General features: G+C 31.3%; 2 protein-coding genes across 6 annotated transcripts; both read left to right on the forward strand.

Annotated features, from left to right (window-relative positions):
* Positions 1–1,808: 1,808 nt before the first annotated feature.
* LOC126686077 (uncharacterized) lies at positions 1,809–6,186 on the forward strand. 2 transcript variants are annotated; one of them, XM_050380099.2, is made up of 7 exons: positions 1,809–2,430; positions 3,116–3,265; positions 3,402–3,557; positions 3,670–3,738; positions 4,443–4,799; positions 4,916–5,229; positions 5,477–6,186. In XM_050380099.2, the coding sequence occupies exons 1-7, from the start codon at positions 1,884–1,886 to the stop codon at positions 6,083–6,085; spliced, it is 2,202 nt and encodes a 733-aa protein (XP_050236056.1). In that variant the 5' UTR covers positions 1,809–1,883; the 3' UTR covers positions 6,086–6,186. The 2 variants fall into 2 exon arrangements, with proteins under 2 accessions (XP_050236056.1, XP_050236057.1); XM_050380100.2 differs by having other exon boundaries at positions 4,443–4,784.
* Positions 6,187–7,584: 1,398 nt separating this feature from the next.
* Positions 7,585–14,653, forward strand: LOC126685681 (protein TIFY 4B-like). Of its 4 annotated transcripts, none has more exons than XM_050379604.2 (10): positions 7,585–7,856; positions 7,934–8,046; positions 8,145–8,230; positions 9,325–9,415; positions 9,529–9,637; positions 9,957–10,022; positions 10,243–10,605; positions 10,712–10,776; positions 11,533–11,644; positions 14,350–14,653. In XM_050379604.2, exons 1-5 carry the CDS (start codon positions 7,712–7,714, stop codon positions 9,619–9,621), a joined length of 528 nt encoding a protein of 175 aa, XP_050235561.1. In that variant the 5' UTR covers positions 7,585–7,711; the 3' UTR covers positions 9,622–9,637; positions 9,957–10,022; positions 10,243–10,605; positions 10,712–10,776; positions 11,533–11,644; positions 14,350–14,653. The 4 variants fall into 4 exon arrangements, with proteins under 4 accessions (XP_050235561.1, XP_050235560.1, XP_055962396.1 ...); XM_050379603.2 differs by having other exon boundaries at positions 10,394–10,605; XM_056106421.1 differs by having other exon boundaries at positions 10,530–10,605.
* Positions 14,654–15,691: the final 1,038 nt, after the last annotated feature.

A 15,691-nucleotide genomic window follows, 5' to 3' on the forward strand; every position in this document is an offset into this window, starting at 1 on the left:
TTTAAATTTAACTAAAAAATTATTTTTATTATTATTATTTGAATTTGTGGACAAAAAGATTTTTTTTTAACTATTTATAATATTATAAAGGTTATATAAAATATATGATAAATATGAAGGATTTAACTGAAATGCAACATGGAAATGGAAAACAACCAATACAGTGGATGAGTTTTTTCTAACGTTTTGACCAAATTTATTTGAGGCCCTTGTATTTTTGTTCTCTGGTCATTTTAAAAATTTGTATTATTAAATTCTTCTACTTGACGGATTTGATTTGATAGGTCATTTTTAGCCGGAATCACTACGCATGTGTTTAGTTGCCTTCACCATTACCACTTGAAAAATGATAAAATAGATTTAGAATATTGATTTAAATTTTCATGTTCAATAGATTTTTATATTTTCAAATTTTTATTTATCTGATCCTTTAACTTTTAAATTTTTATTTATCTGCTCTTTAAACTTTTAATTTTTTTTTATCTGCTCCTTATACTTTTAAATTTTTGTTTATTTGGTCCCTTTTTTAGTTCGGCTCATGCGTGTTTCATAGTGATTATAGTGTACGCATGTTTTCCATCAAAAAAATAGATTTAGAAATTTAAAATAATTTAAATGTGACTAGATATATCATTTAAAAAAAATAGATAAATAAAAACAAGTATAAGGGTATCAAAATGGGTGCTAAAAATCTAAAATTAGACTCTCTTTTTTAAAGAATCTTAGAATCAAACTGAAGTAAAAAATTTAAGTTTAATTTTTTAATCAATACGCTTTTTCAGTTTGAGATATATAGCCTCTGTCAAAAGGAACAAAGTCATTGCATACTTATTATGGAACCATCAATGAAAATAAAGAAAATTCTCTGCTTTCACTTTATTTTTCGTTCTGCATACTATAGTTTTTGTTGTTTGAATTCATCGGATCTCATAAAATTGAATATGAAACAGTTATATTTATTAAAAAACTTAGGATAATGTGAAAACTAAATCCGATGACTTGAAATGGAACAAACGACATGCTGCCTGATTCGCAATCTTACGTACAAAAATAAAAATAAATTACTAATTGTTTCGCAAATTAAGTGCAATCTTCAATCACTCTTCGTTTAAACTGTATGAATTTGAGAAAAAGTGATAGTTCGTGCATGAAAATGAAAAAGTTTAAACTGCGTGATTAAAATAAAAAAACATGTAAAGTTGGTGAATTTTTATGATATTAACCCTTTATAAAATGATGAATAACTTAATTAGTTTTGGCTGTTGTTGAGCAAGATTAATCGTGATACACACCATCAGCAGGTGGAACTTGTTAGACTTGAGATCCAAGTCTTCTTCGGTCCTACCTTATTTTATCCATTGTAAAGTTATATTATATTATAACTTTATAAAAATTGATAAAATTAAAAAAAAAATCAAAACTATAGATCACGAGTTGAATTATAGAATTTTAAAAAATGAGTTTCGCTAATTTTGGAATTTGTATGTAAATTTAAATTGAGACAATCACATTGATTAAAAAAATAGAATATAGATACAACAAATTTATCAATTTGGATTAAATTTGCAACATTAAAAAAATGATGTTTTTTGACACCATCAAATCAAGTGGGCAAAATTCCAACATAGCATCATCATATGGGTAATATTTAAGCGTGGTATTGCCATGTGAGCAAAATTGAATCAATTTTGAAAAATTGGATAGAATTTTAATTATTTAAATTGCAAAAAACACGTAAAGTTTTTTTTTGTTTTTTTTTTTTGACAGAGTTAGCCTAATATAAATAACCCAATACTTTCATGGCTAATTCTGATGTGCAGAGTCAGTAAATTTTACACTAATATACACTAACAGCAGCAAGAAAAAAAAGGGAGGAGACTTAAATGGGCTCTCCAAAGGAGATAATGAATGCGGCATTATATGATCAAGATCAAGAAATGGATAGCTTAAGAAGCAAGTTATTTAGGTCCGCCATGAGAGGCGAATGGGGACAAGTGGTTGAAATCTACACAACCAACCCAAAAGCATACGCTGCACAAATCACAAAATCCGGCGACACTGCATTACACTTAGCAGTACGCGACGGTCAAGAAGACACGGTGGCGGAGCTAGTGGAAGTCATGTCCGGTCACCTGAAAGAAGCCAGAGAGGCACTGAATGTTGTGAATGATAATAAGAACACCGCTCTTCATGTTGCTGCGGCGGTGAGGAATGCTCGGATGTGCTATTGCTTAGCTAATTTGGATCCGGATTTGGTGGGTGTTTGTAACGAGGATATGGAGACGCCGTTCTTTTGGGCGGCGGTGTTTGGGGAAAAGGATGTGTTTCTGTGTCTTCATAGCATTTGTGGGCATGAGCTTGGCCGGAAATATTATAGGAAGGCTGACGGTGATACTATTCTTCATGTGGCTATCAAAGGGGAGTATTTTGGTGAGCATGTTGATTTTCTCATTACTGTTTTTTCTTTCTTTTGTTGCTTAATTAACAAGTTAAATTTTATAAAAAAAAAAGTTAAAAGATCTTTAAGGCTATCTAATTATAATTTTTTTACAAAAGAGCTATCGAATTTTAAAATAATTATCAAGCTATATTTTTTAACAATTAGAGATCACCCATATTCAGACCAAATTTTGATGATGTGGAGACATAAATGCATATTCATAACTGATAATTAGTCTATAAAAAAGTTTTAGTCTGGCAATTGTTTTATAAATTTTTAAAATTTGGTAAATGTTTTTTTAAAAATTTATAGTTCGATAATTATTTTATAATCTTTTGACAAAATGAATCTATTTGCCTACAAAATATTTTTGTGTTTGCTAAATTATACCATGATTCTTAAATTTTGTCATTCGGTCTATCATCTTTTCGATATTTGCCAAATATAATCATAACACGTTTTGAACTGTTGTGCCAGTATAAAATTTATCCAACGTGACATATACAATCTTGCGTTATGTCAGTTCCAAATGAGTTGTGGATATATTTGATTAAAGGTTATATTATAATTTATAAACCATCCAACTTTATAGATTGGTTCTTTTTGAGCTGATGTTCAAATAGCATAATCAGCTATTAACTTTATTTGAAAGCTTATTAATTTTGATTACCACAGATTTAGCATATCAGATAATATTTCTGTATGAAGAACTGGTTAATAGTCGGAATGAAGAAGGAATAACCCCTCTCCATCTCTTGGCAAATAAGCCTAGTGCTTTTCAAAGCTGTACATACCTTGGAGGCTACAACAAATTCATATATCCTTGTATGCACCATTTATTTATTTAAATTAAGAACATTTATTTATTTAAATTAAGAACATTAATTCCTTTATTAAAATATTATACTTATTTACATAATTAATAAGAAAAAATTAAGCTGTTAAATATGTTTATTGGAAGGTATATTTGTTGATGAGCTTAAGGTGGACCAAATGATTGATCAACCATGGGTGGATACAATATTATCCAACAAAAATAACAAGCATGCAGCTTATCCAGAGAATTATGAAACGTGTCTGAATATCCTTTGGTTGCCAAAGAAATTTGTGAAATTTGGTGAGTTATAAACTGATATTCTTTTTCATTAATTAAAATAATTTGATTAATTGAGTTGTTCATGTTTTAATTGTTGGTGCTATATAGTAATTAACGATTATAATATTTCCAGTTTCAACTGGGAAGTGGCAGTGGTGGCATAGAGATTTAGAGTTAGAAGGAGATACAGAGAGCCAACAAGGTGAGTGATAGGATTTTTCTAGATCCAACACATATTGTTCGATTTTTTTTTTCAAAATTTTAGACCTAACTACGTATTATTTGTTTCAATTTTTGAAAGAAGTTCTTTGATTCTCCTTAAAATAAGGCAAAATGAATATACTCACCCACGATTTTAATATTTTTTTCAAATATAACACGATCGCTAAATTTTTCCTATTTGATCTACCGTCTTTTAAATTATTGTTAAATATACTCACAATTTATTTGAAGCTAACATGACACGAGGATGTATATGCGACGTAGGATCAATTTTGTACATGTAAATGAATAACGTTGTACCCCATCAGCTCAAAACGAGTAATGTATATATTTGATAAAGATCAAAAAGATGATAGAACAAACAACAAATTTGAAAATTATATTATATTTGGTAAAAACATTAAAGTTGTGAGTATGTAAATTCATTTTGTGTAAAAATGATTATTTGGTATTCTTTGATCTCGAATATTTTGAACTATCTAGCCCCATAGTTCTAATTCTGACACTGATCATGTTTATATATTTTTTTTGCATCTTTAATTAAAAAGTTTATCAATAACTTTTAGTGAGATTTTTATTAATTATATAAATTCAAGATAATTCTTAAAAAAAGTTATATAAATTCAAGATAAAGGGTTAATTTAGCTCTACATTCATGAAACAATAAATAAATTACTCTTGCAGGAAAAAAGTCAAAAAAGAAAGGTGCTATAAGAAGGCGATCACTTCCTTCAAATTACTACACATGCTTCGACATCTTAAAGTTCGCGTCCAAGGCAATGCTAGTGATACTGGGCTTGGGGTCAATGGAGATAAAGAAGCTGGAGAAGAAGAAAGAGAAGCACACCTGGTCAGTCCAAATCATGGACGAGCTTCTTCAACGAGCTGTTATGTATGAGTACGAGTGCACCGGAGGAGGAAAGAGCCCGCAGCTAGTAACCTCGTTTGAAGAATTGCCCAATCCACATACCACAGAAACACATGGTGCTGATAGCAAAACAAGCATCAACGCAAAAGAAAATAAGAGTAAGGATTTTAAAGGTATTTTATTCAACATAAGTCCATGCGCGAGAAGCAGTCAGTAAACAATATCATAATAATTATCGTTGTGTTTTAAATAGAGATGACTGAATGAGGAAGTGTTTATGAATTTTCAGATGAATCGGTCATACTAATTGCAGCAAAGAATGGAATCACAGAAATGGTGGAGAAAATATTAGATATATACCCAGTAGCAATTCATGATATGAACTCAGAGAAGAAGAACATCGTGCTATTGGCAGTAGAAAACAGGCAACCCCATGTTTATGAACTTCTATGGAAGAGAGAAGTTATGAGAGCCAGCATTTTTCGCAAGGTTGACGACAATTGGAATAGCGCACTGCACCTTGCTGCCATGCTCGGCGACTCCAAGCCCTGGCGTATCCCAGGCGCTGCTTTGCAAATGCAGTGGGAGTTCAAGTGGTACCAGGTATGTATATACACAGTGTAGGTGGGCAAGATTGTACAAAAAATTTATAAGATGCGTAATATAAAAAATTTAAGGTGGTGTGCTATAAATTTGAAATACTAATAACTATGTATTTATATTTTTTAAACATTCAAAATAATTAGGTGCTCAACTGTCCATACGCTTTTTTTTTTGAAGTCTGTATATACATCAGCTTAAAATTTTGTAGTTACTGATCCATTTTATATTTTCATTTTCCTGAATTCAGTACGTCAAGAACTCAATGCCACACCAATTTTTTGCGCCTCGCAACAAGAACAACGAGACCCCGAAGGACATATTCTCCATAACACACCAAGAACTCGTTAGGAGCGGAGGAGAATGGCTAACACACACCTCCGAGTCATGCTCAGTGGTGGCTGCACTCATCGCCACAGTTGCCTTTGCCACATCAGCCACCGTCCCCGGCGGAGTCAACCAGGAAAACGGCGAGCCAACGCTCGAAAGCCACCCCGCATTCAACATATTCGCTATATCATCTCTTGTAGCTCTGTGCTTCTCGGTGACGGCGGTGGTGATGTTTCTTTCGATTCTTACTTCGCGGTACCAAGAAAAGGATTTTGAGAGCGATTTGCCGACGAAGTTGTTGGTGGGTTTATCGTCGTTGTTTGTGTCGATCGCTGCTATTTTGGTGTCGTTTTGTGCTGGGCATTTTTTTGTGCTTAGAGACGAGTTAAAGGTGGCTGCATTGCCTGTTTATGCTGTGACATGTCTGCCAGTGACATTATTTGCAATAGCTCAGTTTCCTCTGTATTTTGATCTTCTGTGGGCTACTTTTAAGAAGGTGCCACAACGTAGTTACATTGTACTGAGTTAGTTTCGGATAAATTTCACTTGGTTTCAGATCAGATTGTTTCTGTGTTGTATTTGTATGGCCGTTGTGATTAAAATTTATAATATAGTATGCGGTTTACAATCCTATAACATTTTAAATTGATTAATTTTGATACATATTTAGAAATTTTGTTTTTTTTTTCATCAGAAATAGATTAATCTATTATTAGCAGAGATCAGTTGTTATAATTATTAATTAACCAATTTTAAATTAGCCAAACCACGGTTTGCGAAAGTTGGGATCGAACCACCCCTCGGATATAAAATGAGAGGCTTGACCATTGAGCTAAACCCTCAAATACTTTTTACAGTTATAAAATATTTATTAATTTCATTTTCTCATTTCGATTATAGAATTATTATTTCTAAAATTATTAAAGTTTTGATGTTAAAATTTAAATTATTTCCAAAAAAATTGACTTTTTTGAATATGGTTTTCATATATAACTAAAAAAATAAAATTTAACCACTTTTTCCGCAAAACACGCCCAAAATACATTCTTATTTACAACTCTAACCTCCATAAAAATATCACTAATTAATAGTCGTACAAATAGGGGTGTAAATGGGCCGAGCCGAGTAGCTCGAGCTCGAACGGGCTTAAATTTTGGAGCTCGGGCTAGAACAACATTCGAGCTACTCGAGTTCGAGCTCGAGCTCAAGTTGAATTTAATAAAAATAAAGAAATAATTAAAAATTTAAAGTTAATGTATTTCAATTATTTTTCACTATTATTATGTAATTTAAACAATTTTTATGATGCATACCTAAATTTAGAGGTGTAAAATTTTTATATAATGATAATAAATTTTTATTGGTTTTTTTTGGTAAATGTAAATTTTTATTGTTATTTTATAACAAGCTCGTTTACACCTATTTTGGCTCGCGAGTCTCACGAGCCTAGTAATTGATACTCGAGCTCGGCTCGAATTTTTCGAGCCGATGTCGAGCTTTTTTCGAGTCGATCTCGAGTAGATCATGAGTAGCTCAACTCGTTTAGAGCATCTCCAAAGAACTCTTTAAAATTGTCAAACTCTTTAATTTAGAGAATTTGACAATAAATTAAAACTTTAATGGACTCTCTATTTTTTAATTTAGAAAAGATGTGGAGAGCCATTTTCACTTTTTACTTCAAATCTTAAAAGATCAATTTTTAAATTTTAAAAAATAAATTAGTTTGTTTTACTTTAAAATATAATATTAATTATTTTTAATATAAAAACTGAATAAATAAATAATTTTAAAATAAAAATAATTTCATATTATTAATATATATTATTAGTACTACTTTTCATAAAAATTAAATTAAATAAAAATATTATCATTAAAAAATCATTGAATTAATGTTATTAATATTTAATATTTTTATTATGATCTATAAAAATTCAAAATTTAAAATTAAATTTAAAGAGTTTATGGAGTAAAAATAAAAATAACACTCCCTATTTTAAAGATGCTCTTTATTTTATTAAATATACTGTTTAAAATTGGAGATGCTCTTACGCCCCTATGTACCAGTATCAGCGAAATGAAGAAGTCGCTCTGGGCGAAACCCAACCAAATTACAGTATAACGGTATAACTACCGGCTGGATCATCAATCAGTAGCAATGCAACCGGCGGGACACACAGATTCCATGCGGTGGTCGTCAACAACAACAACAACCACACTAGACAAACCTCTCCACCAGCTCACTGAACGCGACATTTCTGAGCTCACTCGCGAAGATTGCCGCCGTTACCTCAAACAAAAAGGTCTATCTCCTAGCTCTATCTAGTAATTTCAAAATTATTTGTTGCTTCAAAACTTGTACTGACTGAAATGAGTACAGGCATGAGACGACCTTCATGGAATAAATCTCAGGCCATACAGCAAGTCATCTCTCTCAAAGCTCTCCTCGAAACGACGTCGGATTCGGCCCTCAACGCCGTTCGATATCGCATGGTATGTTTGCTGCTTATTGCTCACTCATTATTTTAGTTATATTGTTCTTAAAGAACTTTTTGTAAGCTGTTAGCGATTCCTCTGTTTCAATTCTTAAGGAAAATAACGGTGGCGATACTCTCATCTCCCACTCCCAGTCACCTGATGAAACGGTGCCGTATTGCCAGCATGATCCATCTATACAGTATGTCCCTGTCCTTCTTGCAACCATAGATACTGTACCGTTTTCCCTGAGGTTAAATATTTCTTATTAATTAACATTAGTTGATTACCTGCAACCATACTATAAAATCATAATTAGCTTAGCTACTACACATCACATGCATTCGTGAATGAACTCTTAATCTTGTTTAGATAAGATAAAATAAACGAGTCATTTGTTTTTTTTGAAAATTAATTTTTGGCCCTTAGTATTACTTCTTGTGGATAGGTTTTTAACATTTTGATGTATAGTTTTTGACCTATGAGTATTGTGTAAGCTTGTTGATCATATAATATTGCCTTTTTCTGTCTGCAATTTTAGAGGCATGTTGTGCTTGCTGGTGTGTTTACTTTAAATATACCGTATGCAGATTTTCGGTCTGGATGTGTGTTTGTAACCTTTGGTCAGATATCAGTTAAAATCATAACGGTTAGGTTTTTGTTTGACATTTGAAAATGATTGAAAGTTGTGCTCTCTTTGTACTAGTATCTTTTGTTAGCTGATGTTGATTTATTAAGTAAAACATCTTCGAGATGGAATTAGCTTGAGATAGAATTTTTTTCTACTGGGTTTAGACTGTGTAATAGAGTAGACATGCATTTATATTATAATGTTTCTCTATGGGGCGTGGGAGAGCCTCCTATATTGTTAGTAACAGAATTAAAGCCCCATCTCTCTAGAGTAAAAATATTCAGATGATGTTGCTAAATTATCTTTACTGCCATGTAATGTCTTGTGTATAACCTCATTGTGGCTTGTTCCATCTCCAGACATTGTTCCATTTTCAGACATTCAATTGGGTTAAATGTGCTACTGAACCCTTTCAAATCTTTTCTTTTTGCTAATCTGTGTTTGTTAGTGCATTTACTAATTGCCTATGTATTTGATATACTCTGCGAACAACTGTCGTTATGGGCCTTATGGCCAATGATCCTGTGCAGCAATGTAAATAATTTTGTCTAACATCGGGGTTCATGGCCATGATTTTTGAGGAAAAGATGACAAGCTTCTTTGTTGTAACGTAGACAATAATAATTTATGTTCTAAAACTGAAGTAATTTAATTTAATTTGTCAGGACTAGAGGTGCAGAAAATGATTGCAGAAGCCAGATGACTATTTTCTACTCTGGAAAGATTAATGTATTTGATGATGTACCAAATAAGAAGGTCACCATCCTATTTCTCTTTAGCAAGACTTGAAAACGTTATTTTCCTTCTGAGAATGAGTACTTAAAAAGTTAATTTGCAGTTGATAGGTCTTCTGATGTTTTTATTTTCAGGCAAGAACGATAATGCAGCTTGCAGCACACCCACTTTCTACATCTCTTGAAACTGCATCCGATGCAGCTCCAGCATTATGGCCACCTCCATAACAGTTACAAGCTCCAGGTTTCAGAACATCTCTTATTCCTATGTTTTTCTTTCCTATCCTTCCAGCAGGTTGGATGGAAAACCATGTTAGCATCTTTGGGTAGTAAACTCGTATATGCCTACACAAGGATTTTTTTTTCTTGTCCCTACATGCTGTCACTAGTCCTAATGAGTCTAATATTGTCAACTCAATGGTTACTGGAATGTTTGTATACACAATAGTGGCTTCCACTAAGATTACAGAGCAAATGGACCTGCTCTTTTAAGCTGGGATATTTGCAAAGGTCATTTCCCCTGATAAATTTTTATATCAGGTTGTTTTGGTTTTTCTTTACAGGGAAAGTGACAGAGATCTGTCTTCTGCTCAAGGAAGAAAACAACGTATCTAATGAAGACAGCCTAGGTCAGTGCTGATGCTAAGCTATTTAATCCCTTAAATGTTTCTGTGACTGTTCTCCTTCATATTGGGTAATCAAACTTATCACCCAAAAGAAACAAGAGCAGATGACGCCCTGATTGTATAGAATTATGCACGTAATTTTGTTTATTGTTGTGCTTACGCTCCTTTACATTTCTAACTTTTTTTCTCATCTTATTCCTTTCAAAATATGAAAATATATTAGGACCAACAAGTAGAAAAGCATCAGTACCGAGATATCTTGAGAAACAAAACAACAGGCATCATAAATTGTTGATATGCTCTCCATGAAAGAAAACAGAACAAATCAGTTAGTCGATTTTGCTCTATTAATTTGTCCCTCATACCCCTGTTAGGTGAAAATTCAACAATAATAAGAGAAAGGTGACAAGGCCTTCATCTGCCAGCTCTGAGATTTACTCGAACCATAGTTTGATAGATCAGTTCTCAAATGATCAGTTGAACCTAACTGCTAAATTCTCACCTGCACAGCCACCTAAAATACCTAATCAATGCAGCTTTATGGAGAATTCTGCAATCTGTTTATCTGCTGATTTTAACGACAAAGGTGACATACTTATCTCTGTGGCTTAAATTGTCATTCGTATTAGAAATGACACATTATGCACTCTTGGAATGCTTACAGTTAGTTTATGTCATTTGATTTGATACAGATTACAAGGGAACAATGTTAGATCACAGAAATACACATGAGCTCTAAACTCTTGTTCAGGAACAGGTTTGGAGTGTTCATATTCTGAGTTTTTTTATTAAATTGATTTTAATTGAAAATTGTGACATACTATTTTCATCACATGTACATTTGCTTTAGCTGTTCTGTTGCGTCACGTTCATTATTAAACCCTCTGAGAATGGAGTAGGAATTGCAAATCTATGTCAATTTGTCATGAGCTTAGTTTTCCAAGAACAGCATGTACTTTCTATCCCAATCAATTGCTCTGTAGAGAAACTTAGTGTGTAGTATTAGAGTTGTGCTTTTGTTTCATAACTTCTCTGAGTTATTTGTGTATTGTTTACTAACTGTTTTTTTGACATAGTAAAATTATTAAATGTGGGATGTACATTATCTGTCTGATAAAATATATGTTACTATATGTTTGTCATCCTAAGAACTAGCTGGTTCTTTCTGGAAACCATATTTGTTGTGTTGCTATACCAGTTCCACATCACTACCTTAGCTACCATTTTATGCACTACCTAGTTATCAAGTAAAGTTACTTCTTGTTCCCGTTTAGATGAAATTTTGTGCAAGGCTTTAATACAAGATGCTAGCAAGAAATTTGACTGTAGCTTCACTCGTCACTAGAATGATCTTTAAATGGATTTTTAGTTAGTTGAGTACTCTATTCCAGATGACAAATTAGCAATTGCTGACGTTATTCCTGCCTCTTTATCATCTATGGTCTGGAATTGTTTCAGAAAAATGCTTAACAGTGAGAATGACAATTCTGATCGTCTTATACATGCCTTCCAGATGTTTAAGAATGTTAAAAATGGAGAGCATGAGTCACCATTTCTTTTCCTGATATCAATGAAGAAGGCAATAGGGAATAGAGTACCACCTCGGGATGAATTTCTACCATAAGGTATATTCTTCTGTAGAAGTTGCGTCTTCTCCTCAAGTTAGTAAGAATTCTAAACTTCTACGTCTCTTAGTGTCTGTAAAATACTGTATTTTAGGGTGGGAAAATGTCGATCCGTTGCCTGAGCTGCCCTTATATGCTCTGCAGCCAAAGGCTACATGAGTGTCTAATAGCAGCTCGAACAACATTAAGGTTGACATAGAAATTTAAATTTCTCAATGTAAGTGTTTATTGGGTAGACACTGAGAATGATAGATTTGAAAGTATTAAGCCAAAGGGAACATAAGTGGGGCATGAAGGACCCATGATGGGATGGACGAGCCAGTTTAGGATAAGTGAAGAAGATATGCATGCTTAAATAGTTATGACTAGATTGGTGACAGAATTCAAATTATTGATCATGGTGAAAAAGAATATATACTTATTTTGAAGCTAGAAGAACCTAAACCCACCATTGGTTGCTCCCCCATTTTGTCTATGCTTAAATTATTGTTATTGGGTAAATTCCTAAAAAATACCCAACATTTTTGACTTTGTTCATTTATGGTCTAACCACATGAATTTTGACCTTATTTCGATAAATATGTTTCAATTTTTTCAAAAAATTTCCCATCTTTCTTATTTTTTTATTTCATTTATGATTATATTTTTTAAGTTTCGTCAATTATAGTCTAACTTTGACATGCTATTATTATTTTTTTTGGAAAAATGAGTATTTGGCTACAATTGAAACATGCTTATTGAAATGAGGCTAAAATTGATATTTTTGAAAGATTGGACCATAAATGAGAAAAGTTTAAAAAGAATTGGGTGTTTTTCGGTGACTTTGCCTAAAATATTGTGGTGAATTATGATATTTGCTTGTCGATGTCCCACATATTCTACGCTAAACCCATTCTAAAATCCTTATATTATTAATTTTTATTTCATTTGGTCCTTTAACTATTTATTTTTTACACATGTGGTCCTTTGAAGCATAAAACATAGTTGTTTCATGAAATTAAAATGATAATTTTTTTTAACCCTTCTTTTTCCCTTTTAGTAGGCGTTTTCTGTTAACAACGAATTCCTTTTTTTTTTCTGTCCTTATCTTAGACTTAATTATACATGCAAAATGCTATACGTTTATATATCCCTTTAGAATTGCTTCTTTCTAATTCATTGAACCTTATACTTAGCTAGGTTATGTTTTCTTTGAAGATGCATGATTTCTAGCGTATCATAAAATCACATCACATTTTGTTTGACTTTTGTGTTTATTTTCATGACTAATTGATTTATTTCGGTAATCACCTTACTAATAAACTTTCAAAGAAAGTTAATTTTGAAAAGAAAGCCAAAAATAAAAGTTTATATTAGGGTTGGGTTCATTGCTTGCAATCCTAAGGCAAACTAAAGAATTAGTCAGCTAAAACTCAATGTTGAGAAACTATGGATTTAGAAATTAAGGTAGAATTTGAATATATATTTTTTGTCTCATGATTCAGGATGCAGCAAGAAATTATAAAGCCTATTAAATAATAAATCCATACGCATGTTATATTAGATGTATGTGTGAGTTGATCTATCATAAATTCAGTATATACTAGGTTCAAATTAGATTAAACTATAATACTCTTAAATCTCAATAGTCTAATTTACTAATATTCTAAACTTTTTTTTAAAATTACTAATATTCTAAACTTGAAATTAAGATTACATTAGTATTTTAGCTTAATTAGTTATAGAAGTACAAATATTCTACATTTTGCTTCGGAAATTACTTCTCTAGATAAAATGCAATTTTCTATTTATTTTGAAACTAAAATTTAGAAAATGAACCAATCAAGAAAATTATTACTTTCCGAAAAGAAAAATGCTTAATTATGTCGAACAAAACAAGCATTTAGTTTATTCTCAAAAAAAGAACAAGCACTTAGTTTGCGTCAAAGAGAGACAGGAGATCTAAACATGTTACGTGGGAAATGAGATGGGATGACCATCCCACAAGACAGGGCAACATGCCAAACATGGGAGTTAGGATTAGGATGTCAAAATGGGTCATACAAATATATAAAATTATAAATTTGGATTGAGTTTTGGCGGATTTGTATTGAAAACGTATCAACACACTAAATAAATAGATCGTATCGTGAATTTACTTACCAATTCCCCTAACTTGTTTACATGCTATACTAGTTGTAATAATATAGAACTGAAGGTGGTTATTTAATACAAAAATAAAATTATTAAATAAATTATAATATATATATATATATATATATATATATATATATAAGTAATCTTTAAAAAAAAATTATGATTTGCTTAATACTATATTTTTATATGTTTTAAAAATCTTTACACGTTAAGTGTGTTTTGTTTGTCATTTTAGTTGTATTAATTGAATTTTCAATTCAATTTAATGTGCTAGTCGTATTGACTATTCATTCTAAATTTGCATCGTATTTGGCTCAATTAAATAAGTCTTATTTATAATAAAACAAACCATGTTAACAGAGTGAATCGACCTGACTTGTCAAGTCATTTTGAAAAAATTGTTACGTGGATCTAGTTCGCCACACAGTATTATGAACTATCCATTTACCGTTAATATATGATATTAATTAATGTGATGAAAAATCAATGAATATCGCATTAATTCTAATTAAAATATTGTCAATTAATATTATTTTAATTGATTGATTATCACATTAATTCATATACAGGGCCATTTTAGTCATTTAATCGAGGCGAAAACATCGGCAGTAGACGACGGCGTGATTGGGAATATTGTAATAATGGTGGAGAGACATGTGCTGTGCGGTCGAATTATTTTTTTCTCATTTGTATTGCCCAAAACTTTTCTGTATCCCACTTATACGCTTCACCTCCCGCCTTGCACATTCCTTATGTTTCAAATTAAAAATAATGTCATTTTAATTAAAAATGTAAATAGAATCTACGTATTTTCTTAGTGATTTTTTAAATTTTTTTAGTGTTTCTTTCTTAAATTATTTAGTATTTTAGTCATATCTCACCTAATCTCTTTCATGATTTAACCTTTCTTTGTCTTTTATTTTTGAAATAAGAATAAATAATATTTATAACATAAATTAAATAATTTGTAAAAGGAATTTAAATATATTAATAACGTAAAAGCGGTATTGTTTATTTATAAACATTATATTAAATTTATAAATAAAAAATGCAAATTCAGGTGATAATGACAATTAAGTTATGTAAGCAATCAAACAACACTAGTATAATTTGAGGATCCTAATCTGCATTTAGCCTTCATAGTGTTTGTTTCACATTTATTGATGTGATGCAATTAATTCACTTAAAAACGAAAATATACCGCTCCTCGCAAAAACGAGGAGCTCCTTCTCGCCTGAAATTAAAAAAATTGAATTTATATTTTAAAAGGATAAAAAAAATTCATTTAATTTATTTTAATTAGGGTTTAATTATGATTAACTGGTATTTAATATAACTAATTAGAATGAATTATGAGTTTTATGAAACTTATTCTCCAATTAAAGTTTTATGTCAGCAAAATGGGCCTTTTGACCAGGTTTACACAAATACATGGTATAAGTGATATGATTTTCCAATTTCACATTTTTTTTATGTTTTGACACAAATTGAGGGGTAAAGTGATCCTTTGTTCATTAAAAAAATAGAAATCTATCAATAGCGAGGGTGTTATTTGTCCAAAAAATATTAGTATTGGTGTTTCTATGTACTTTTTTTAATACGATGGATTATTTGTACCAAATAAAAAAATACGATGATTTTTTTATACCTTTTGCCTGAAAAGTAATCCTCATAATTCAAATCCCCAATGAAATAAAAAAGACAAGGAAGCGCCCACTCATTATGCAAAATCAGTGGCTTGTAATAAAGTGAAGCCGTGGGTTCCAGTATGAGTACCATACAGTAGTCTTACCCAGTATTCTTAAACACTTTAAGAATAATAAATTTCAAAAGAACCCCACTTCATTGACACAACTATTGATGCGATGCATTAATCCAACGCTGCATTAAACGACACCGTTTCGCTTTATC

The sequence above is a fragment of the Mercurialis annua genome, linkage group LG6, assembly GCF_937616625.2.
Source record: "Mercurialis annua linkage group LG6, ddMerAnnu1.2, whole genome shotgun sequence".
NCBI classification, from domain to species: Eukaryota; Viridiplantae; Streptophyta; class Magnoliopsida; order Malpighiales; family Euphorbiaceae; genus Mercurialis; species Mercurialis annua.

What these genes read in the sequence shown, in the direction of transcription:
- LOC126686077 (XM_050380099.2), top strand. Translation starts at nt 1,884, where the DNA reads ATGGGCTCTCCAAAGGAGATAATGAATGCGGCATTATATGATCAAGAT. An exon ending in AGATACAGAGAGCCAACAAG is followed by an intron (nt 3,739 to 4,442) that starts GTGAGTGATAGG and finishes TTACTCTTGCAG; the next exon opens with GAAAAAAGTCAAAAAAGAAA. An exon ending in TAAGAGTAAGGATTTTAAAG is followed by an intron (nt 4,800 to 4,915) that starts GTATTTTATTCA and finishes ATGAATTTTCAG; the next exon opens with ATGAATCGGTCATACTAATT.
- LOC126685681 (XM_050379604.2), top strand. Translation starts at nt 7,712, where the DNA reads ATGCAACCGGCGGGACACACAGATTCCATGCGGTGGTCGTCAACAACA. An exon ending in CCGTTACCTCAAACAAAAAG is followed by an intron (nt 7,857 to 7,933) that starts GTCTATCTCCTA and finishes AAATGAGTACAG; the next exon opens with GCATGAGACGACCTTCATGG. An exon ending in CAGCATGATCCATCTATACA is followed by an intron (nt 8,231 to 9,324) that starts GTATGTCCCTGT and finishes TTAATTTGTCAG; the next exon opens with GACTAGAGGTGCAGAAAATG.